Below are 25,605 nucleotides of genomic sequence, written 5' to 3'. Positions count from 1 at the left end.
CCACTCACATGTCTGCTCAGCATTTCATGACCACAGGGTTTGCTAAATCCTGGCATCAGAGAGAAGCGTGTTGGGGACACGTTTCTCACTGACAGCAGGTGAGCGCATCACTCTTCTCTGCTTTCTTCCCTCCCACTAAATGAGCAGAGGAACACACAGGTATCAGCAGCACCCCGCCAACAGCGAGGGTTCAACTCAGCCAGCTGTGATTCTGCACCAGAGTTTTGAGCCACAAGCACCGAATTCAGCACTGCCGTGAATAACTCTTACAGCCCGTGACAGGCAGTCGGGCCAAGCATATGAAAATACCTCCGAGGCCTCTCAGCCTACGTCTCCTCTTCATTTTATACAAGGAACTCACACATAATTGCTTTTGACCCTGAGCTGGCAACACACAGTAGCAAGTCTAACATGATTTACTGCTTTTCCAACAACTTGAAACCATATTCTTACATGATAATTCGAGCCCCAAATCACCCGACTGAACAGAAGGCATAGCGCTGATACCTCAGTAATTCGTCTGACATGGTATTACTGCGGAAAACCAGGATTAATGTTTACCTTGTTTGGGTTTGCTCGGAGAGGACTGGGTGCATTGGCTCCTTCCCTCTCCTTGAACCAACTTTGGTACCTGCAGAGCTTCCTAACACCAAAACTAGCTGCAGTATATTGAAAGCTCATATGAAGGAAAGCGCATCACTCCACCAGCAGAACTGGTCAGAAGGAGACGGATTCATGGTCATTTTCAGAAGTTTTCCATCTTCCTTTTTTTTTTTGTTAATGGTAAGTGAATTGTCTAAGACCAGGTGTCATTTTTCATGGGCTTCTTCATAAACCTGTTCTTTTACCTGCTGGGGTTAGGGAGCCCCATACTGATCTCTCTAGCAGGAGAAAGGCTTCAGGTGCTGACTGATTTTCAGGGCTGGATCCCACCTGAGCCTGGGATGTGTCCCCAAGGTGTGGCCCCAGCAGCAGCACAGAGCCACAGCTTTCTGCCACGGCTCTGGACCAGCCCTCCACGCCTCAGCCTGAACCTGCAGCCATCACTTCACTAAATTAGCCCTAATGAGATTACTCATGTAAGTAAACACTGCTCACGTGACTGCTGCAGGATCAGGTCTTAAGCTCTGTAGCTGTCCACATCCACACGTACACCCTCAGGCACACTCTCACAAGTGTGTATTAAAGAGTTTAATATTTAAAAATCCACTTTTCTGCATTTCTAAGTATTTATTAGTAACCACTAAAGACTCTGGCTGAAGAATTAAACTACCACGATATCCACAAGTATAAACTTAGAAACTTGGCATCAAGGTTATTCAGACATCTAAATAGATGAGACTATTTGCTTGGCATGACTAGTCAGCCCATGGAGTGGGTCAAGCAATGAAAGACAGAAAGATAATGTCCCTGAAGCATCTAAATTTGCCTTGTATCTAAGAACAGCACCTGAAACTTGAGACCACTTGCTAAAACCTGAAGAGAAAATGCCAGTCGGACTAGAAGCAGCTTCCCAGAGGAGCAGATGTGCTGCCCAAAGTCACCAAAACAGAACCTCCCTGGTGCAGAGGGAGAAAGGGGAAAGCCCAATACACACTTCTCTTCCCTCTGCACCATCCCCTGTTGTTGCCTCATCAGCAAGAAGGGACAAGCAACAAGCTGACAGCTGCATCTGCATGCTTGAAAAATTATCTCCGCTAAAGTCAGGGTGACTTCTTGGCAGAGCCTTTCATGTTGTAACTTGTATTTTGTAGAGTGGGAATTTTTCTTCTTTTTTTTTTTTTTTGGTGCTAGGGAAAAGCTATTAACTGCAACAGTCAGCTAAACTGTCAACCACAGAAATAACTCTGCTGACTAGTATATTAAAACACATTCATCCATTCACTGCACATATCACTGTATCACTTGCAAACTACTCCCTGGGGTCAGGATTTTTTTAATCTTTAAACATTACAGCCACTGCCTTTTTCTGCAAATACCCACAAACCATTTTCTCCCCTAGGTCACAATTACAAACACTAGCTTAGAAGTAGCTTTTCCAAATTTCACCTAAAGCCAGACAGACTGTAGTACAATATATATTTGTCTTGTGAAAGTAAACTTTTATAAATGACTTGTTACTTTGTAGGTCACAGTGCTCTTTAACAATCACTATATATATCACTGTTTTTTGTTTTAGAAGAACCTTCTGTTTCAAAACTGAAAAATAACTGCATATCATTTTAATTTACTACATGCATATTTTGAACTTGTTTTTCCAGTTGAACTGAGACAACTAAGGCCTTGTAGGCTGGTGACAGACAGGCACAGGTGTCACAAGACCTGGATTCCCCATCCAGCACTGCTGCATCCAAGCAAATCACTTCAGGTTAGATCCGGTCAAGAACTTTACACCTACAGACAGGCAAGATACCATCTAAATTTCACATGAGTCTCCTAAATTAATTGTCCAAGTGGGTATCTACACTCTGCCTGCAGCACACAGGTATACAGGGAGGCACCTGTGGGTAAAGCCAACTAATGGGGAATCTGAGGTGCCTTAACTCTCCTCCTTGACCTGTGAGTAACCAGCTCCAGGTCCAATGCTGCAGGCATCCCTCTCATGAGAGGCAGAATGTAACAGGAATTTCAACATCTCTTCTTCCAAGGATTATGTGTTTTTTATCCAACAGTTGCTTAAAATAAAGTGCTGCAAGTTAAGGAAGTATTTTTCTTGTATATAGGAATTTATATTCTTCAAGGATGGGGTGAGCACAGGCTAAATCTCCATCTTCCTAGCAGCGTGCTCTGAACACTAAGGAAAAAGGTTCCCACCTGAAATGTTAACAGCCACAGGTAGGTTTTGTGTGGGACTGGTCACACTGGTGTGGACTGAGATGCTCTGAAGCCATCTCCCAAACTGGGACCTCTCCAAGGGTGAGGCTGCCTCTCCGCCCGCTTGCAGTGCTGTAGGAAGGTGTAGTTAAGACCAGAGTAACTCTGGACTGCACGGTTAACTGGGGAACTTCAGGGAGGTAACTTTCCAACATAAAGAGCTTGTTGAGAATGATTATGCCTAGGACCACAATTAAAACAGATGCCCTAGTTCAAAGGTCTCTTTGGTTAGTAAAGCTAAATAAAACTACTGCCTTTCGCTCTGTGCCTCTTTATGAGTCCCTCATTTGTAAACTGGGGATAAGAATGCACAGCTCTCTTTGTGTGGATGAAATAAGCTGTATAAAAGCAGAGCTGTACAAAGGCAATCTTGTTTGCGACAAATATCTCATGCTAAATATGACTTTAAGAAAAAGCAGCTCAATTTAATTCCAACGCAGCATCTATTTTTGTCCCTGGATCTAAATATGAGGTAGACAGCTTGCCTCTACCACTCTATATTCCTCCAAAAATTCATGCAGCTTGGATCAAATCCCATTTCCCTTAAACGTATAAATCCCCATATCATCTGCAGAACTGGACTATCACAGGGAATGCTTCTATATCAAAGCTTTAAAATATGTTGTAAAGCCACAGCAATGATGCACTTGTGTAACAACTGAACTGTAACCAATGCTGACTGCAAAGCAAGTTCATGAACCTCAGCTGTGATATATCCGCTGCGCTGTTTTGTTCAGACTCAGGTTTTAATGGGCCAGAAATTGCAACAGATGTACCGTGGCAACCCAGCTGAAAAAACTTCTGCTGAACAGCTCAATATAGATGTTTTGACTAATACCAGTCTTTGCCAATCCAGTTACCTTTCCTCTTATTTCCCTTTCTTCCCCCTAAATGCAATTCTATACTGCTATTTCTAGGTCTTTATTTTTATCAATACATATAGAAAAATGCAAGATGAGACTGGAGACAGTGAACACTGGTACCCACACACTTCTTCCACAAACAAGTGCCATATGAAAAGGCAAGTTTTTAAACCACCAGCAAAACCTAATCGTTTACTGCAAGGCCTTCCTATCTGATGAGTAACAAGAAAGGTCTATCAGACTTTTCAAATACTATTCTGTGTGTTTCCTCTCTTGAATAAGCAGCCAATCCCAGCCACACAGATGCTGTATGGAGTTTCCCAGAAACAAAGATGTCTTGGGCTCCACAGGATGAAGGTAACCCTAAACAGAGGGTTGTCCCACTCGGTGATGGAGAAGTCTGTTGAATGGATACTTCAAAGAAATCTTACTGAAAGTGACCCAAAGTATTTCACAGAATCACAGAATGTTAGAGATTGGAAGGGACCTCGAAAGATCATCTAGTCCAATGCGCCTGCCAGAGCAGGAACACCTAGATGAGGTTACACAGGAATGTGTCCAGGTGGGTTTTGAATGTCTCCAGAGAAGCAGACTCCACAACCTCCCTGGGCAGCCTGTTCCAGTGCTGTTACCCTCACTGAGAAGAAGTTTCTTCTCAAATTTAAGTGGAACCTCTTGTGTTCCAGTTTGAACCCATTATCCCTTGTCCTATCATTGGTTGTCACCGAGAAGAGCCTGGCTCCATCCTCGTGACACTCACTCTTTATATATTTGTAAACATTAATAAGGTCACCCCTCAGTCTCCTCTTGTCCAAGCTAAAGAGACCCAGCTCCCTCGCCTTTCCTCATAAGGGAGGTGCTCCACTCCCTTCATCATCTTCGTTGCCCTGCGCTGGACCCTCTCCAGCAGTTCCCTGTCCTTCTTGAACTGAAGGGCCCAGACCCAGACACAATATTCCAGGTGTGGTCTCACCAGGGCAGAGTAGAGGGGAAGGAGAACCTCTCTCAACCTACTAACCAGCCCCCTTCTAATACACCTCAGGATGCTACTGGTCTTCCTGGCCACATGGGCACAGTGCTGGCTCATGGTCATCCTGCTGTCCACCAGGACCCCCAGGTCCCTTTCCCCTAGGCTGCTCTCTAATAGGTCATTCCCCAACTTATACTTATTCTGTTAGGTCTGTTCGTTTCGAGGTACTAGCGCTCTCTGTCTCCTTGGGAAGGGTGTCCTGATGTGGTAACTGTATGCCCAGCTGGACTGGGAAGCCAACCTTTCCAGGTCAGATTCTCCAAGATGCTTCACGGCTCAGCTGTACAGATGCTTGCAGTAGCACAAGGATAGGGCAAGAAAAAACAACATTGAAGTAAAGCAAGTCTGCAGTCAGACTTATTTTCAAGGGTCCAAATCAGAGAGAAGTCTTTAAGAAGGATCCAAACTAAAAGGAACTTTGAAATGTGAATATACCTTTAACAGGGTTAAGTCAATGCAAACACATTGATCATTTCTTTCTTTCTTTTCTTGAAGTTTTTAAAAAACATTTAATCCCACCCTTAATTCCCCAGGTAATCTGGATTATTTAGCTATACAGAAAACCTTTTTAATGGCACCAAAATACAAGAACCATTACAAATTGTATTTGTTAACAAGCTGTCACTGGGGAGTGCTCAAAATAATTAACACTGTTTGTCTTGAATTAATTTAAATTTCTGCAAATGTATTATATGACTACATTTAGTGGTGACAAGATGTCTTAAGTTTAACGGTTTCTTTGCTTCCTTTTGCATGTTTGATGCTGACATCAAAAGAATTCTCCCTGCTTTTTCTCTAGTGTTTTTATGGATATTTGTTGTTTCTTAGACAACTGAACACAGCTAATATAAAAATATGAAGGGTGTACTTATTGATTTTTCTCCTAGGACACTTAATGTTAAACTCAAAGCTATCTAAAATACTGCAAACAAGCATGTATAACACCACAATTGAAGAGAGGAAGGAGGAAGAAAAGCAAAAGGGGAAACAACCAAAGGTCTGATATTCTTTGTGATGGAAATTGCTTCACTTGAAACAACTACAATACAGACAGAGTTCAAATTTCTTCCCTCTACTAAAGGCACAGGTCTGAAATGGGGTGAAGTTTGATAATTTTTCAGCTAAATCTTCCTGCTGATTCTGACTTGTATCATAAAACATTAAGAACACATTCATCTGGTTTAAGAAAAAAAAAGTACCATCCGTATTATTTTGAAACAAATTTTCACCTTCTTTTAACCTTTTCAGCTGGAACTGCTTTCACTTATCACCTGTATCGTGCAATCAACCTACACATAACCACCATGTATGTTTTTACACTCAGCACTACACTGTACAACTAAACCTAAAAATAGGGAACCAAAATGCTTCTGAGCATCTCAATTTTTCAGCACAAAAGCAGCTTTCAAACACATGCAGTGTAGACTCACGGTCAAATTCTGCTTAGTTTCACTAGAATATTTGCTTTTAAAAACTTATTAGAAAGGGCAGTTGGAATATGGAACTTGGCCAAAACCATCAACAGATGCACTGTGAATTAATTCAGGAAGAGTAAAACGGGCAGGATACATGGGTAGAACCTCTGGTACTAACTTGACTATTGAAACTACAATAATGAGAAATAAGTTGATGTATATTTTCTGATTTTACAGCTCCAAGGCCTTTCCGGAACATATGGTCTACTCCTAGCCTTTAATGGTCTTTTACTTCATTAAGGTTTCCAGTTGGTAGGGAGCTCACATCTTGACATCCCTCTGAACCTGAACCAGACCTATTGTTAATATGAAGCAGTTCTCCCTTATTTTGCAGCTCTTTAATGATACATAAGATTATTTTAAGTCCATAATCTTCTCAGCAGGATTACTGACTAGTGGGGCTGACCCTAATATTGCTCATCTGAACAGTGATCTGGCAGATGCAATGAGAAAACAAAGGCTAAACACATACCTGTCTGGAGGGTCTTGCAGCAAGACATAATAGAGGCTTTATGAGTAACTACTTAAATCCGGTTTTATTTGACAATGCTAACCAGATGTCTTCTGGAAAACAAATCAAGTGTTTCAATCACTGCTGCTTAAATACATTCCTTGAATTTGGCCAACAAAGCTAAACAGAAGCTACAGTCAGCCAAATCCAGCTCTTCTGAAGATGAGATAATAACTGAATCATCGCAGACATTGGGACAATGAGCCCCATATTATGTACATAGCTTGAATCAACACAATAACCCTGGGGGAAAAGAGACACAAAGTACAGAGAGTTGTGCGGGAAGTCTCTGCAGCCCTAGTCTGAAAAGCAGGATGAAAGTCAGCATATGGAGCGTTCCCACTGTTGACAGGTACACCTTCCTCAGTATGTATCTTACACCTTGTTACCCACCGGGAAGGTGTCCATATTACTTTAGGTTTTCCTTTTAGGACACTGGACCAACACCTCTGAACACACTGCTAATGGTACAAACCTGTCCAGAAGGCAGATAAGCACGCTTAAGACATGCTCCAAGCAGTTAAACAAAGCAACACTACAACAGTGTTGTTCCTCCTGCCCATCTTCATGCTTCATGCCTTATTCCTTGTCATTTTTAAATTACAGTACAGTTAGCAAAATGAGGATTAGTCTCAATTTACTTTTCTTATCCAAATATTTACATCATTGCTACTGCTGTTGTATCAGTGCTCCTGGCTGAAGACCAGATTACTTTAGGGACTTCTTCAGACAAAAGTCCTTTAAACATGACCATGCTGCAGAAAAAGAAGACAGATCTGCCAGCGCACTGTGTCAGGGACAGGGGCTGTTTTGTGGTGCTAACCTCTGGACTCTGGTTGAACATCAAACTCAACCTCTTGGCTTCATGGACTGAAAAAGCTGTAGGAAACCCTGCAGTATGTGGCACTTGCCCCTTCAGCACAGATAACAGTCTGCCTTTAAAAAAAAAGAACCAATGCCACTCTGAACAACATTAAACTCACAGCTCTGCTTCTGTCCAGAGCAGACTCAGGGCTGCTCCAGCCACTCAGTAGCCAGCCATTGGCAACATGAGACTAAACAAGTCAAGCAGCCCCTCAGCCTTGGAGCAGAGCACCCACTGCAAGGGGGCAGGATTGATTTGAGGATCCTGACACCATGCAGAGCCTCCTGCCCATCCACCACCTTCTTCACCCATTTCAACAACTCCCTAGGAAGAAACAGTGATGTAGAGCACAGGGTCATGCAAGACTCCTCCAGGGTCAATATTGTTTCCACCTGATGGTCTGTGTGCTGACAAACACCTTTCTTAAGGTGGCTATGAAAACACGAAGAGGCCACTGCAGACAGACTCTCAGGAAAGACCAGTCAGAGCAGCTTGGCCCCGAGGGTAAGGAAACAGGAACCTTGGATGGAACATGTCTGATGTCCAGTGTGTCACCCTATCTGCTCCACCATGCACCCCAAGGTCTTGCCTGCTTCCCCAAAGAATGAGAGTGTCTGTTTTATCCAGTCCAAACAAAACACATAAAACAATGGGATCTACCACCACAACCAAAGAACTGCAGCATTTTGTAAACATTTAAGTAATGTTGCAATGGTACCCTGACTCTGAAGTGTAGCTGAATTTACTCTTCTGCTCGAGCCACCAGATTAAGCCACTGAGAGCTGTAAGTTAAAATGTAGTAATGCAGACAGGTTAAATGTGTTCAAGCCACTGATTTAGGGAATGACAGCTTCGGATTTTAATAGAAGTCATAAAGCCACTTCAGTTTTTGAGAACAGCTCTATTGTGCATAACAAACTTCCTGGGTGTTTTATTTTCTAATTCAGATTACTAGAAAATATTGCTTTTTAAAACTTCAGGTGGCACCTAAGCACCCGCATGCCTAAAGAAGGATAAATAACTTTACCTCGGTGTCCTGGTTTTGGCTGGGATAGGGTTAATTTTATCCCTAGTAGCTCGTACAGTGCTGTATTTTGGATTTAGTATGAGAATGATAATGACAACATGCTGATGTTTTAGTTGCTGTTAAGCAGTCAAGGACTGTTCAGCTTCTCATACTGGCCTGCCAATGAGAAGGTAGGGAGTACATGAAAGGTTGGAAGGAGACACAGTTGGGACAGCTGACCCCAGCTGATCAGATGGATATTCTACACCATATGATGTCATGCTCAGTATAAAAGCTGGGGGAAGAAGACGGAAGGGGGGGACATTCAGAGTGGTGGTGTTTGTCTTCTTATGAGACTGCTACACAGGATGGAGCCAGGCTTTCCTGGAGATGCTGAACACCTGTCTGCCCATGGGAAGTAGTGAATGAATCCCTTGTTTTGTTTTCCTTGTATGTGTGCTTTTTGCTTTACCTATTAAACTGCCTTTATCTCAGCCCATGAGTTTTCTCACTTCTGCTCTTCTGACTCCCCCATCCCACGGTGGTGGGCAGGAGTAAGCGAAAAGCTCCGTGGGGCTTAGTTGCCAGCTGGGGTTGAACCACAACACTCAGTTATGAACACATTTGAATGCAAGATATCACCATTTACACTAGAAAGTAACTTTGTAAAGGAAAAGCATACTATTTTCCCTTGATTACAACAGGGTAAAAGTCTAGTTCATAAATACAAAAATTTTAAAATCTCCCCATGCAACATCTACTATCATGTTATATCCACTTCCACAGTGCAATAAGCAGTGGACATTTCAATATATAATGTACAAAGTAAAATAATAATTGCGTAAAAAATAAAGAAGAATCTCCTCCTCCTCCAAACACAACCGTGCTTCCCATAAAGGCCCACAAGAGCATGCACAGATGGCCAGGCAGAGTACTTGTTTTCTCTCAAGACAGGTTAGATATCATACATTTTAATATATCTACCCCTAACGTTTTACTCTCAAATAAATTTAAGAATAAGCAGCAATAATAGTTTTTCTGCTCCTGAAATGGTGCTTAAAAAGTTTATTCCAGACAAAAGACAAGCTTCCTATCTATTTCACTAGATTTTTCTAGCTAGACCCATGCTGTCAAAAATTTGCTGAGCTGTTGAAATTGTACCAGAAAAAAATAGGTTTGACTTTGCATTATCTTAAAAGCTAACCAGCATTTTTTCATCTGGTTAGTATTAAATGGGTGAAAACACCTTGTCAGAAAGGAATTACTTGGAATTACTTTGAAAGATTTTATACACTCAATACTTTTACAGGTGGCTTAAATGACTATTGTGCTCTACATGTGAATTACTACTTGTTACCTATGTTTTATCCTTACTTTTCCATTCAGTGGTGAGGCAATGAATGCAATAACAAATTAACAGTCTGCAATCAAGTTGCTATGTATCAGCAATGCCAGACCTCATAATCTGAACAAGAACAGGACTGGAAAACTTCCAAACCCGTGCTTCAATGAACTGTAGCAACTAGTTTAGCCCTTAGGACCACATTATCAAGTTCGAAGGGACCACTAGAGGTTCTCTCTTCCTTCCCAACCTCCTCTAAAGGTAGAATTAAATATACACAAACAACTTCCAAGCAGTGTTTCTCTCATCTATTCTTAAAAATCTCCCATGACTTCATTGCCCCAAAAATTTATTTCAGCGCTTCAGCATCTTTACTACAAGGAATTTTCCCCTATTATCAAACCTAAATATTTCGCCACCGCCACACATGTGCACTACTTCATCTCCGACTTACCACAAAGAAAAAAATAATTTTGCTTTTGTACTACTCCCTTCCAGTTTCTGCAACACTTTCTGGAGAGCAGGGGGATCCATCCCACTGTTGCCTGCACAGAGTAGGGCGCACCTCGTCATCCAACATTGTTCGTTCCCCACCACCCAGGCAGCACATCGGGCCACATACAGTTGCTCTACTGCCCAATGCTTCAGCTCCACCAATGCATTTGAAACAGCAAAAAGATGTCAAGATGCAAGTTTCATCATGAGGCCAAGAAACGCAGAATTAAAGCTTCCATGATAGCCCAATGGTGTTTCTCATGAGACTGCTTTTCCTCAAGGTCTTCTATGCTGTAATCACATAGCACCAAATTTACTTCCTACCCATTAAGGAGCTTTGGAAAACTCTGTCTTTTCTAAAGCAGCAGGTGGAAAAGCAGTTCATCAGTTGTCACAATTACGTCACAATTTCAACAGCACTTTTACACTGAACAAAACCCAGCTCTGGCTACAGAACTTTTAACTCAACCCTCCGAATGTGATCAGAAGCATCAGCGTCTTCCTCATTTCACAGAGCAGGTTGAAGAAACAGCAAAATAAAACCAATAAAACTTCAGTCAGTGCATCTCTTACTACCCAGAGCCCCTACAGGCAAGAATAAAATTACTGGAAACAGTGTTAAATTAATGTTTGTTCGCTACTTGGGACAGATACAAGCCACAGCAAGGAGCTGTTTTAGAACTGCTCTTAGGGAATAAACATGGCCCAGGGAAAGAGCTTGAAGTAAAATAAACAGATAAATAAATGAAGGAGCGGAGTTTTGTTGACTACGTCAGCAACTTGAGGTCTGGTGGAGGCATCACAGGTTCTTCTGTCTCTCGGTTACTATCCTGTAAGCATGAAACTGAAATTCATTTCACTACCAAGGAGTCCTACATCATGCACACAAATGGCTAACTGGTAAGTTGTAGTACTACTGGATACGTTTTGTTTTATAAAGGGCAGCAGCTCTAGATAAAAATCCCAGCAGACTGAAGTAATTTCAGATGTGTAAGCTGAGGGAAGCAGCATATATTACTTAGTTTCACACTAATATATTAGATATCAATGTATTGAAACAGAAGATGAACTGCAGTAGATACATTTCTGATAAAACACAAGAAATCAGAGCAGCATTTTGACCTGTGCAATTTTATTTTATAGTAGTCTCAAACAGAGAACAGAAAAATAGAAGAAAGAGTAGTTGATGTTTATGAAAAGCTAGCCACGAGCAGTATTATTTTTAATCTGAAGCAGGTAAATGTTTTTTCTTTTCTAAAGAACCAGTAAGTGTGCCTGCAAGGGAACAGCAAATATTTCAAGGCTAAAGGGCTGAACAAATGCATTAATCCAATAATAAGTATAGAGGACACCCAGGCTATCTGCTGAGCCATGCGTGAGCAAATAACAGTGGCTGTCAAGACTCCCCATTAAATGATAACAAAAGGCACCTAGTAAGAGACAGTGAAAATCAATTAACTGGAGAAATGGCAAGAGAAATAAAATACGGCAGCCAAACAGTTCTCTATTCAGAGGTACAAAATGAAGTTTTCCTGCACATTTAAAAAGCAGAAATGTCATGTTAAACAAAAATTACAATGTTCTTTAAATCAGTTTAACTCTGAAAGGTATCAAGTACCTGCATTTCCTGCTGAAACAAAAAGAGACCTGAAATGAGTGGCTCTTTGCGGGGTAACCCCCTTTGTTAAACAGCCAATGTAAAGAAAAATCTAGGTTAGCCTTTTCCAGAACACACACATTAAACTGTAATTTTAAACTTTGCTTCTGGCCTGGGGACAGATATTCTGCAGTCCTCCCCGCTGGCTGCCTGCTGCTGTACTCACTGCTGCACTAACACGACACAATGCGTCCCACACCAGACTGTACGGGTGCACTCCCAGTGAAGGTGCTAAGGGTAAAAACTGGTCCTTCAAAATGCACTGCAGCTTTATGCCAGAAAGCACTTCCACATTTCCCTTCTCTGCCCCAGCACCTTTTCCAACCTCTCACAGGTAGCCACATCCCTGGAAATGACCCTATACAACAACAAATCACCAAATGAAACACCTGGGTTGTGGTTCTTGCACTGAAGTATAAATGGAATAACTCAGGAATTACTGAAGTTGAAGGTACCATTTTGGAAACACTCCAAAGACTAAATGGAAATGGCCAAAAGACACCAGGCTTTCCTCTTTTCCATTCTAGAGTGCTCTGCCCGGTAACAGATTTCCTTGTCTCTTGATAGTGAAAACATTTTCCCCCATCTCTATTTTTGAGTGGGTAAACCCCACTCAATGTTCCTAATGTGCTGCAGGCAAAAAAACAAACAAGTCTCTTCTGAAGTCTGAAATTCTGTTACATTTGCAAAGATTGTGGTAAAAACTACTGTCCCTTTGGAACCCATCAGTGTCTGCAGCAACATCTTACCTCTCAGTACTGACTTGAGGTTCAACTTAGCTTGTCGGTGCAGGTCCTCCACACAAGGTGGCCTTGAGGAGGGCAGGAAGACATTTTCCTGCTGGTGCCATGGAGCAGTGTAGTGCACAGTCCATCTACTCTCTTCATCTAGGTTGGAAACAGCTGCAGAGAGAGACAATAACAAGAAAATTAAATGCTATTGTAGATGGCTATATCATGAAACCCAACACGTTTGTTACGCATCATCTTAAAACAAAAAAAGATTGTTTGCTGCTGTAGTTCCATCAAAGCACTCTCTAGAACCCCACTTCTATGACAATTAGAAACTCTCATTTCTACTCTAGATTTGTTCTCCTTTTTCTCTTCTCTTCTCATATTTATACTTGCTGTTGTATTTACTGTAAACTTGCAACCCTCTTTTCACCCCTCTAGCTCCCAGCCTTCACAAAGGAGATCAGTTTCCCAGTCCCCTGATCCCGCCAGGCACCCTGTGGTGCCAGAGAGCCTCCTCCTGCCCAAGGGTGACCCTGGGAATATGACAGTCGCCATGAGAGATTACAACAGGTAAAATATCGGGAAATAACTTTCTCCAACCTCGCCTGCTCAAACCAGGAACAAAAATTCCAGTGGAGCCAACAAATGAGTTACTTTCCATTGCTGTGAGAGGAAAGTGTATTTAGACAACAGCAGCTCCCTAGGCAAACACTGCTCAGAGCACAACAGAACCAAACAGAGATTGCTCTTGGCCACCTCTTCTCAGCCAATACACACGTGAAAATAAAATACTGACATTGCTCAAGTTCAAAGTTCCCTACAGACAGTTGAGTGATGAATCAGCCAAAGCACATATTGCTAAGATTTGTTTATCATTTATGCTTCCCCAGAGACAGCCATTACCTTTTGTTTAAAGTTTGTCATCAATAAAAACTTCTACAGTTGAATGGCCTTATCCCTCCACCCTATAATAATAGGAAAAGGGCAGCTGGGGGTCATATTTTATGAGCCCCCAGGCGCCCCTTGTCCTTCAGCCAGCATACCATACATCCTTGCTTTTAGCTCTCCAAAGCAGAAAAAGCCGCTCCAGCTGTGCTGCCTCCCCAGCACCTGCCCTGCCCACTGGCCCCGCAACCAGCCCCGCATCTTCCCTCACTCTCCTTGCTGCCCACAGCATCACTTTGTCAAGCCGCTCTGATGCCTCTGTGGTAGCAGAGGAGGCGTGTAAGCAAACTGAAGGTAACAGCCTTCTGTCACCTGAAAAATGACTCTTTCCCTAACACCATCGTGCATCTGCCAGGATCATTTTGGATGGAAATAATCAGTACTTGTTTAAAAAACTGAGCTATGTCTCTCACTTCAAAACATATCTACAGCCTAATGCTCAATGCCTGTTTTTTGTCCTAAAAGGACTTGGGGTGCAGATGGGGGTGGACGGGGGTCCATAACTGCCTTTCCTCATTTTTTTTTTTAGATTACCATCAGACTTCGAAAAAGGCTTTTGAAGACTTTCAACTGGTCTTTTTTCATCTCTGAGGTGGTTTGGTCCTGCATCTCCTCCCCTCTAACAGACATATTGGCTGCAACATGGCAGACACGCGTTCAGTCTGTGCCTGCTTTTCCTGTCCTTGCTAACTAGAGCTCAAAAATAAATCACTACAAACTGACAAGCCACCACCTACCTGGTTACAGCATCAATCATCCCGGTATTATAGAAAAAGCCATAGGTATATTCAACGACCTGCCCGAAAAGCATCCCTCACCATCTCCTGGCTGAGCAGGTGGGCGGGGAGGGGGAGGAAGGCTGGAGGAGAAAGAGGAGGAGGGCAACACCAGCCTCCAGCACACCACCCGGCTGCAGTCTTGCCATAACAAAATTAAAGTTCAGAATAATGGCCATCAAAACCAACTGACAGAAGTGTTGTGCCTATTTGAAAACGACTCTCTCTAGCGCCATTTGTCTATCTTCATTAATCAAATGGGGAGTTGTAAATTTCAAAGCCATGCTGAAAAATACACCTTGGCTCAGAACACGCCTTACAGCTACCAGCCCATAGCCAGACATGGCTCAGCAGCTGCACAAGCAGAGGAAGGTGTCTGACAGATGCTGGGAGGATGGTCCGGCACACGGCAGGACACCGCTGCCCCACGACAGGTGACACCGGCACACTCAGCCTTGTCACACCGAGAAGTTTGGCTCCTCCAAAACCCGAGACAAAGGACTTAAAAAACACTACAGTATCCCAAAGCAGAAGTCCTAGAACAGGGGTGTCAAACTCGTTTTCACTGGGGGCCACATCAGCCCCGCAGTTGCCTTCAAAGGGCTGAATGTAATTTTAGGACTATACAAATGTGGACTATATAAATGTGGGAGTAGTTACACCTGACACGTCTGTCCTAGAACGCTTCATGAGGCTGCCTCCTCACATCAGAAAATATCCAACAGAGAACGAGATAAACTTAAAAGGAGGTGTCATGAGAGCAGAAGCAAAGCCGAAGAGAGCTGCACTTTTCTTGCAGGACCTGCTGCCTCCCGAAACAACAGCGAGCACGCACAACTACTTACTCTTTCTCTTGAAAAGTTTCATGAGAGATTTAAGCTTTGTGTTGATGAAAACCACCATTTTCAAGGTGTTGAATTGCAATCCAGAAGTTTAAATCCCATAAAAAGGAGGAGCTGCAGAAAGGTTACTGTTTTCCAGAGTGAGCCCGTTCTACACACCAATTTTTTCTTCTCCAGGCTTCTCCCCTCCGCCTTTCTTTCCTGAAATCACAACTTTAAAATCTGCCTAGGTCTTCCTGATGCTCAAAACCATTTACAATTCTTTAGTCTGAATTTCTCCTCCTCACATGTAACCTTGTGGACTGAAAACAGCCACTTTCAACAGGAAAATAGGAGGTGGAGGGGGAAAGAAAAAAAAAAAAAGTTAATTGTCATTCACGTTCGCACGGGGCCAAAAATCAGTCTTTCTTGCTGCCCGTGCAAGTACTCAGTTCTTCTCATCCCTTCCTTCGCTCTCCCAAGTTCGGCTGCTCCAGGAAGCCCGAGTGTGCAGGTGATTCCCTCCTCCCACGGCTCCAGCGGCTGTGCCGGAACGGAGGGCGCTGCCGGCACCTTCCCCGCCCTTTGCACCTCCCCGGTGCCCGCGGGAGGCGGGCGGGGGGCAGCCCCCGCAGCCCCCCCTCCCCCGGCGCTGCCCTGCAGCCTCCTGCCAGTTGCAAATTAGAGTTGCATTTTCGTGCAAATCAGGATGCCCTGCTTTCCCACCGTTCCCATCCTTCCCCCTTCCCCCCCCCCTTTTGTTTTTAACCCTCTTACTCCCCCTTTATTAAGGACCCCCGACGCAGCCTCCGCTCTGCATTGCTCTACCCTTCCAGATTCGCTGCTCCCCGAGTAGTCATTGCCATTGCCTGGGACATCAGCCCACTAATTTTACATATCGAATTTCATTCAGCAACACTCCTAATTTATTCTCATTAGCGTCATCTCAGACCAGATACATGGAAAACAAAATCGAGTTATTCCTGGCTAATAGAGAACCTGTTATTCATCAAATGAAACTTGTGTGCAGAGATTAAATAGCCCAGCTTTTTAAGATGTGCATTATATCCTCATGCCTTAAAAAAAATAGATCTGTACAGAGGTCCACAGCCATCCTTCCTGCAGTTTTGCAGGATTCGATGCTAAGCATCAAATCAATGTGCTCAGCAGGGCATGCCCTTCACACAGTGTTCAGGCTCAAGAAGCAAGCCCTCCCTGACAAAGAAAGCTTAGGAAACCCCCTCGGGTTAAACAATGAAAAGGATTTTTTCCTCAGGAAAAATGCGAGCAGCAGGGGGTTCAGAAAGAAAAATGCGAGCAGCAGGGGGTTCAGACTGACCCCAAAGCTGCAGCAGTACCTGGCCTCTGGAGAGCAGCATGGAAAACAGGGGTGCTCCACAGGAACTTCAAGTTTCATCAGACACCCCAGACTCAGCACCACACAGAACCGACCACGAACAAAGTGCCTCCATCATTGTCTGAACACTCTGTTATCAGCATTTCATCAGTATTTTCCAAACCAAGAGATTTTACAATTATGATATGGGTTTGACACAAAATTTGCCATTAGCAGCAGGTCTCTGGTCCAAGAGACTTTTCAACTGGCTCAAGCGACTGAAGACCACGGTGCGGCAGCAGCAATGGCAGGGAAGACACCTCTGCTTTTGCATTGATTCCCATCAAGCACCTTACACACATAGTAAACCTGGCATCAAACTCTGATAACAAGATAACTATTTAGTGGTTTTGTCGTTGATTTTGTTTGTTTGTTTTGTGGTTTGTTTTGTTTGTTGTTTTTTTTTTTTTTTTTTATCACATACACAGTAATACCCCCGTTCGGAATTTGCATTCACCCATACATCATTAAAACCACTTGCTGCGCACAGTCTAGAGGTGAGTGCAGAATGACTCCACTTCTAACTCCAGCAGCGCTGCCATCTGAAAGCAAACCCAGAAGGTGGTAACTCCTTCATTAGTGTGGTGGTGATCTTTTTGAGGACGTAGCAAGTGGCTCCCTAAGTGGGGAGGGAAGCTGCTGTGCAATTGCACAGGGGAAGGTGACAGTCTGAAGCTAGCATGTGAGGGAGACTGGGCTACTGGAAGCGAGACAGATTGCAGTCTGTAAGCCCTGGGAAGCAAGACTTTGTTCCCTTTTCATGGCCAAGCCCCTGTGTATCAACATGATCTTGGGTACTTTGGACGGCTCAGGGAACCCCTCCCTGTTCCACCTGGGCTGCAACGTGTGCCAAGTCCAGTGATGCTCTTTGTTATGGGATCCTCAACTCACCCTGAAGCATTTCTCCTGACTGAGAATGAGTTCTTGATCACTGTCCTCAAGCCTTGATCTCCAGTATGGAGGCAGCTATTCAAACCCAGTAACAAACAATGCATAAAATGATGTCTGCCTTTCATCCTCACCCCTCTTAGCTTCCACCTTCCCTCAGGTCATGCTGATAGAGGTCGAACATCAAAAATGGCTACTCAGTCTCTCAGACTCTGCATTAGTTCAAAACCAACCAAACACTCTTCCCACTTGAGACAATTCCATTGGCTTCCATGAAATTCAGCATGTTGTCTCAATCCAGCTTTTTTAAAAGGCTTTTCCTGTCACAAGAAACTGTCACCACAATTGTTCTCTTAGAGCTGAAAGCATGAAAGTGTGCTTCTCCACAGCCTGCCTCTCTACACTGAGAAGGAAAAGATGGGGCAGTTTGAGAAAATTCATATTATAGTCACTATGCAAACAGATAAAGGACTTCAGCCTCCAACGTTGCCAATCCAGCAGACAAAACCAGAAAAAAATCCACCAAACAACAACAAAACCACCTAAAATTACCTTGATAGAAAAAAATTAAAAGTCTGTTAAAGCTCACTAAACCCAGCGTGAACAGTAGGTGTGTGCACAGTATGCTATCAGTTCTTTAAAAGCAAATGACTCAGAGATGGGTGGCGGACTAAGGAGACGTTGCTCTGTGGCACACTTCCTACTCGACCTGGAAAAGTTAATATTAACCCACCGCCTCCATTCCCACATCCTTACAAGTGGGGATCACACTCACCTGCCACTCCACAAAGATACTATCACAAGGAATACAGAAGATACAGAGAGTTTAAGCAAATGCTAATTCTCACTTTATGCTGGGTGGCATTGTTAACCTAGATTGCAAAACTTGGCCCAGAAGAAACTCCTTCCTAACTTTGAAGCAAATAAAATGAGAGGCACAAGATGCAGTGCCAAACAGCGTGCTCAAAATCATGAATGTATAACACACTCATTAGCAAAACTGTGTCACTTTTTAGTTCACATTAGAATAGTTTTTAATCCCCAAGTGGTTAAACTGATTTTAATTTCTAGTAGAGGCCATGTACACCCAGAAGAGCAGTGAACAGGAGGGGCTGATTGTGCGTGGCGTGCCTGCAGTGCTGCGGCCATTCATTCCTTCACTCCTCTCCCGGCTCTCTCCCCTCTTTAGAGGGGCTTTCCAGCTGACCTACTCCACGACAGCCATCTGGGACAGCCACCCCTACACAGTCACGGCAAAATAAAACATCAGCGTCTGTGAAACAATCTGGAAATATTCAGCTTCCAGGGAAATATTTCAAGCCAGACGCTGGGGGAGGGGGGTTGTCCTACCCAGTCCCCATTCACAACCCAATGCCCTGAACCTTGCACCAGCGCACAAGGTGCGCTGAAGAAGTTGAGGCTTTATAAAACGGCAAATATTGCAAAGGGACATACTTGGGTTGTCCATAACCACAGTCAGAGCAGCTGCCCAGCAGCAGTCCCGATGGCAGCTGTCTGTCGGGGACACTAACAAATTGGTGAGAATCAACTGTTCTCCTTCATACTGCTTCTCATCAGCCTATGCACACATGCTGTATGAAATTTAGAAAGCACTAAGTTTAAAAAAAAAACCCAAACCTCAGATAAAACACAGGAAGTTAAAGCAACCCACTCCTTCTTTATCCCACAAATTAAGAAAAATTTTACCACCTATTTTCATGAAGAAAAGGTAAACCCAACACGCATATCAGGTTTATGAAATAAAGAATGCATCAAACTAGTAACATGTATCACCATCTCTAAACCTAAACTTTAAGCTGTAAGCCTTAGCAGCTTTATTCAAACAATGGAAGAATCCTCCATTAAACAACTGTATGGCACTGATGACATTTTAAGAAGAAAGAAGTAAAACAATAGCACTGAGCTGGGAACTGCACTGCAAGAGCTCTTCTGTTCAATAAGCAAAAGGGTAAGTAGAAATGTTAGCAAGCAGATGCACTAAAAACAATTAAATCAATGCCTCTGCTTGTTATGGTCATGTCAGTCACCCGCTCGAAGTAAGTTTCCACTGTGCCACCACTCAGCTGCTCGCATGGGGACGCATAGGGAAGGAGCTGTTGGAAGGCAGCTGCTTGCAGCACGTCCGCAGGACTGGATCTGTGTAGGACATGCTCGGGATTAATCCCTGCCACCCCCATAACCCAACCATCGAGCAGCCATGGTGTCTGGAGGAAAGCAACTCCAGGACTGACCTCCAAGCAGCCCTTCCCAGGCTGTGCAGAGGCACCCAGGCATCCACAGGGCAAGCCTGAACCGTGGGAGAGCTATAAACCCCTTCTGCAGGCCACAAGGCTCCTGCCTGGTTCACACCAACACCACCCTGCCTTGAAAGCTGCACTTCTAGGCAAGACTTCTGTCATCAAGAAACATCAAGCACCTGAGATAAGAATGTCTCAAGTGCTTTTAAAAGTCAGTGTCTAAGTTTTATGCCAGTTCTTGCCACCCTCAGCCCATGCTGTCAGATACTTGCTGGTGCTTAAACGGAGTCAAAGCCACCCCTGCAAACCACAGGAGTCAATTATTTATGGTCAGAAGGGATTTCTCCCTCCCTCCAGAGTCAGTCCCGGCTGGCCTTCTCCCCTCATCTTTCAGGAGAACAAAAGTGCTCCTCCACAAAGGCGGTCCCAGCCAGCACCCTAACCAGCTGCCCTCCCGTCTCCAGCCCGGCTGGCTCACAATGGCCTCTTTCAGGGCAACCTCGGCCTCGGTGAAGCACGATACTTCCCCAGCTACTGAGAAATTACAATTCATTAAACCTGTGATCAGGAGGAAAAGCAGGAGGAGACTGCACAGGGGAGAGGGAACAAAGGACGAGAAGTGTTTTATCCCTAAGCCACCACCACAAGAAGCCAAGAAGGACCCGCACCCCAGCGAACGGGCAGGGGAACCCAAGCAGGGATTGCTTTAGGGGGGGTACCTCGGGAGCACCCTCCTTTACCCGGGCTCTAAGGTATTATGGATGGAGGCTCTGGGAAAGGGGCTACCCAGTGGGGACAGGGGGAAGAGGGAGGAAGATGAGAAGGAGAAGCAGCACAACCTCAGTCAGAGAGGGCAGAAAAGCAGCAGACTGATTGATCTGATGATCCTATTTAGGTCAGAGCACAATAAAGCTAATTCATTCCTTTGACAATTCAAAACATCTTTCCACAGGATCCTCTATCATGCAAACACATCACCAGAGAGAAAAGGGAGCATTTGGGCAGGGCTGCCTGCAGACAAAGCAGCAGTTTCTTTTGGTTAGAGCATTTCCCCACACACTGCAACTGCAGGCAGGAGAACAGAAAACATTTAATGAATGTGCAATTCTGTCTCATGGTTTTGTTTTAAACTGCAGGGCACAACCCTTTTTCCTTCAGCCATTCCTGAACCGCAGCTAAGGAAACCTCAGTTCCCAGAAGGGTACTTTTCTCCCTCCCTAGGAAGATCCTTTTAAAATTCCACCGGGATACATTCTCATTTTAAATTCCAAATTCACCTCAATGCTTGTATGCTACAATTTATCCTGAAGAACTGATCAAAAATGGCTACAACAAATAAGGCTTTACAAAATCTCGACTCTTATTTGCCCTGATAATGCACCACAAAGAAGTTGCTTCTCTTCTGAATTAGTGATGGAAAAAACACCAGGCAGACAAGTGTACATAAGTCTTTTCATTGATGCAGACTGCAGTATTGGGAGTGAAATCAACAACACCAGACTGAAAAAATGCCATTTCTGAACTTCTGTCCCCAATCGTCTCCCCATTCAGCCCGTAATTCCATCTTTGACAGCTGTGCACTTGTGGATCCACACTAATACCCAACAGACATCTTCCACTAATCTCAGTCTGCATTCTCCTTACAGATGTCCTGAAGGGGACACGCTACCCACTTATTTCACTTATTTAAAGGTCACAGAAAGAATCTTCATCTCCCCACCCCACATCGCTGTTTGGAATACTGTAATTTATATATGGATTATCCTGTTATAAGGAGTTGGCAGTTCTTCTTTTCTTCTTTCTGCTGACTGTCTTAAACTCAAGGTGAGTCACATCTAAACTCAGAGACATCCTCTCTTAAAATTAGGCCAGTACGTCCTTTAGTTTCTTAAGAACTTTTCAACTTATAAATGAAAAAAAAAAGTAAGATCCTTGGAAAATACCAACCTCCATTGATTGTGTAACTGCTCATGCCAAACTCAAGCACCAAGTGTTTGCTGACTGTCTCACACGGCAACTTGAAATAACAGTTTTGTTTCTTAGTTAGAAACTCTAAAAAACTTCCCCTGAAAAGACTATTTGCACAACAAAATACTGAAACGATAAGTAAAAGCTAAGGTTCACAAATAATAAATGGACTGGAGGAGTTGTGACTAGAGCCCTAATTTTTTTGACAAAATCTGAAAACCTGGGTACAAACTGCCCTGTTATTGTTATTAATGACACACAAACAAGCAACCCAAACCTCACAATCTGCCACGGTCATTAACAGCTCAATAGCTGTGTTTCTTTGGATCACTAGCAAAATGCACCTAACAGTTTAAATGAGCTACTGTTAAAAAAGTGTCTCATGACCAAACATCCTCAGAAAGCACCAGTGAGCCCATCAGCTGTCATGACTTTTAATATTGTGGCAATGGTTTCAATAAATAAGTATGTGGGGGCATTAAGCAAACAACAGGCCTCACCATCTACTTCAAACCAGAAAAAGATAAAAAATGGAGAATCTCCTCTCCTCTCCTCTCCTCTCCTCTCCTCTCCTCTCCTCTCCTCTCCTCTCCTCTCCTCTCCTCTCCTCTCCTCTCCTCTCCTCTCCTCTCCTCTCCTCTCCTCTCCTCTCCTCTCCTCTCCTCTCCTCTCCTCTCCTTCTTCTCTCCCCCTCCGTCCTCCTCTCTTCTATTCAAGTTTCCTTCTCTGCCCCCATTTCCTGTCAGAAAAGGAAAGAAGATCCCTACTTTTTTCTACAGGATGCCTACTACAGATACCTACAATTCTTATTGCTGCAGAAAAAGTGCTTATTCCCTTCTGTGGCTGGAGAACTTCAGAAAACTGAACAAACAATGAAGTTGTAATGTGACAAGGGGTTTACTATACACCATTTCAATGAAAGACACAATGTCTCTTTTGGTATCCTTGCTTTTCCCACTTAGTACAAAATACAAGATGCAGGAAAGTTCATATTTTGTTGGACGAGTTGGAGTAAAAGTTGGAGGAGGAGTATGAGTTTAAAGCTGGAGACAGTTGATGCTAGTTTTAAAAAAAATTTCTTCCAGTACTTTCACTATTTATATGTGAAACCTTCAAAAGCATGCAGCACCATCACACCCACTTCAGTTCCAAACAGATCACACACTCCATAGCCTGACATCACACTCCCAGAGTAACCTTCTTCCAGTGGTGAACTCTCACTTGAAGTCAACTGAATCACAGAATAGTTTGGGTTGGAAGGGACCTTACATGATCATCCATCTAGTTCCACCCCCTGCCATGGGCAGGGACACCTTCCACTAGAGCAGGTTGCTCAAAGCCCTATCCAGCCTGGCCTTGAACACTCCCAGGGATGGGGCATCCACAGCTTCTCTGGGCAGCCTGTTCCAGTGTCTCACCACGCTCATGGTGAAGAATTTCTTCCTTATACCTAATTTAAATGTACCTTCTTTCAGTTTAAAGCCATTACCACTTGTCCTGTCACTACATGCACTTCTAAAAAGTCCCTCTCCAGCTCAAAATGCAAGCATGCATCCACAATTTAGATCAACAGCACTTAAACTAAAACTGCCAATGTATTTTTGAAAGAGCTCCTAAATGTAATGTCTTGCCAACAGGAGATACACTGTGACTCAAAGATTTACAACACTTGATCAAAGAGTGGAGACACCACAGAAAGAATACAGAGGCAATTATGCAGAGCCTAAAAATAAATTTCTGTGTAGAAATACCATGGGTTTTCCAGCCCAGAAAATAAGTTTGCAACAATCAACAGTCCTGCCCAGCTCGGTCACTCCTGAAACATCCCAATAGCTGTTATTAAGACAACAGTAAGAAAAAGGCAAAGAAATATCAGTAGTTAACTACAACCAAGCAAACAACCCTGTCATCTCAAGACAGTTCGTAAAACTACTGTGTATCTCAGTGGCTGCATTTTTAAACTACACACAATGATCCAAATTCAACTTTGGGTTACAGATTTGTCCAGACAACTGCTAATTAATGACAGCTTGTGCTATTACAGAATTGGAATGGGACAGCACTTCACATAGCAGGATATTGAGAGCAGAGGAGGAGCCCGATTTAAAGAGTCTGGAAGACTCAAGTTGGAAACTTCCCACTGGCTCCAGAGCAGGGAGGACCCCTGGAGAAGAAGATGTGATTTGAATGTAAAGAAGGAGGTTTGAGATCAATAACATGGTCAGTGTGAATAACATTTACACCCTCAGGAAAACAAAACAATAAAACCACAGCTGTATTTTCGCAAAAATATTCTGCATGAAAAGCCTCCTCTTTTTTCCCACCTTTATGGATAATGATACAAGCAGTTCCAGACTTCGGCATCCTTTAAGGACACTGCAATGCAGCACTAAACAAACTTCAATCCCAGTCCACTTGAGTTTGACAGAAGCATTGCCTAATAGGATCCCTGCTTTGCCACTATGCCAGGAATTGTCTAAATTGATGCACACCAAAACTCAATCTATATTTTTGTTTTTAAACCATGGCTGGTTTGAAGAATACAGTTGAAACGATAGTCCTCAACAGTATCTGACACATCCCACCATGTCTAATATTCTGTACAGAGCACACACCCAGCTCCAGGAATAAAGAAATGAAAACACTGTGTTCTTATAGGCTGTGAAAATATTTCGTTTCATGTCACAGCAATTCAGGTCTTGCTCCTCTTCAGATTTATTAAACCTAGTAGGACAAGGTTAGCAACACACACAAGAAACAAACGTGAGTTCACCTTCAGCTACTGGACATAAAAGAGTGTATTTTTCTTTGATGCTATTAATTATTTAACTTAACATTGTTACCACCATCTGCTTGGGGACCTGCTCGCACCCACCAAACAGCAGCCCACTGTCCCTGGTCTAGCTGTGACAATTTGTTTGTGGCAAATGTCCGACAAACACAAGAAGGGCCAGGCTGATTAAAAGTGGGTGCTGAGAACAACCATGAGGGATCATTCAGTCAGCAGAGATGGCGAATTTGCTTTGGAGTTGCTATCCAGCTACAAGTTTAATTAGCCCTCCATGAAACTACAGAGAAATGGTTTTATAATCCTCCGTTGATGCTTCTGGGCAGGGACAAATGTGCTCCGCAGCCCTTCTGTGTAAAACTTCACTCTTCTTAAACTCCTTGTCAAAGCACCCAAAGGACAGCAGACAAAGAAATGAAAGCACTGAAACAGAGGAAAAGTTGTCCCGTGGTCACCACGGCTCAGGTCAGCAATGAGATGGACGAGGGGATGAGACCTTCAGGATGAGGAGGACGTGGCTGCTGACCCCTCTCAGAGCAGGTAGCTGAGCTCTCCCACGGAGAAGGCATCACACTTGGACAATTTGCCTTTCGGCCACAATATTTACAAGCTTTGCTCTCCTCTCCAGAAGCCTGGTCTCCATCAACAACCGCTCATGCTCAGCTGATGGGGACAAGCCCCCACTAGCAACCCAGGCGGCTGCCACCACATTGAAAAACAGTTTCCAAACAAAAGCCAGGAGCTGCAGCCCAACAGCCACGAGCAACGCTTAGGGGAATTCAGCTTTTAAATTAGTAATAGTCAGGCCGCAGCCTGCCTGCCTGCGCACAGAAGACATGGGGAGGCTCATTAAGTACCTTCTGCTGTGACTGGAGCAGCAGCACCATGGGGTTTCACATTTATTCTCTTCCAA

The 25,605-nt window shown here is 43.7% G+C and overlaps 1 protein-coding gene across 10 annotated transcripts in view; it reads right to left on the bottom strand.

Moving 5' to 3' along the window:
- Positions 1-25,605, bottom strand: part of NHSL1 (NHS like 1) — a 178,354-nt gene that overhangs the window by 38,178 nt on the left and 114,571 nt on the right. For 9 of the 10 annotated variants that reach the window (XM_065835776.2, XM_071806489.1, XM_065835785.2 and 6 more), the window contains one exon: positions 12,868-13,020. In XM_065835776.2, the coding sequence (XP_065691848.2) occupies positions 12,868-13,020 (153 nt within the window). Of the gene's footprint in view, positions 1-12,867; positions 13,021-15,418; positions 15,965-25,605 lie in introns of those variants that run through there. The other variant, XM_065835784.2, reaches the window with a different exon arrangement.

The sequence above is a fragment of the Patagioenas fasciata genome, chromosome 3, assembly GCF_037038585.1.
Source record: "Patagioenas fasciata isolate bPatFas1 chromosome 3, bPatFas1.hap1, whole genome shotgun sequence".
Classification (NCBI taxonomy): Eukaryota; Metazoa; Chordata; class Aves; order Columbiformes; family Columbidae; genus Patagioenas; species Patagioenas fasciata.
This window is presented reverse-complemented; position numbering and strand designations above follow the sequence as displayed.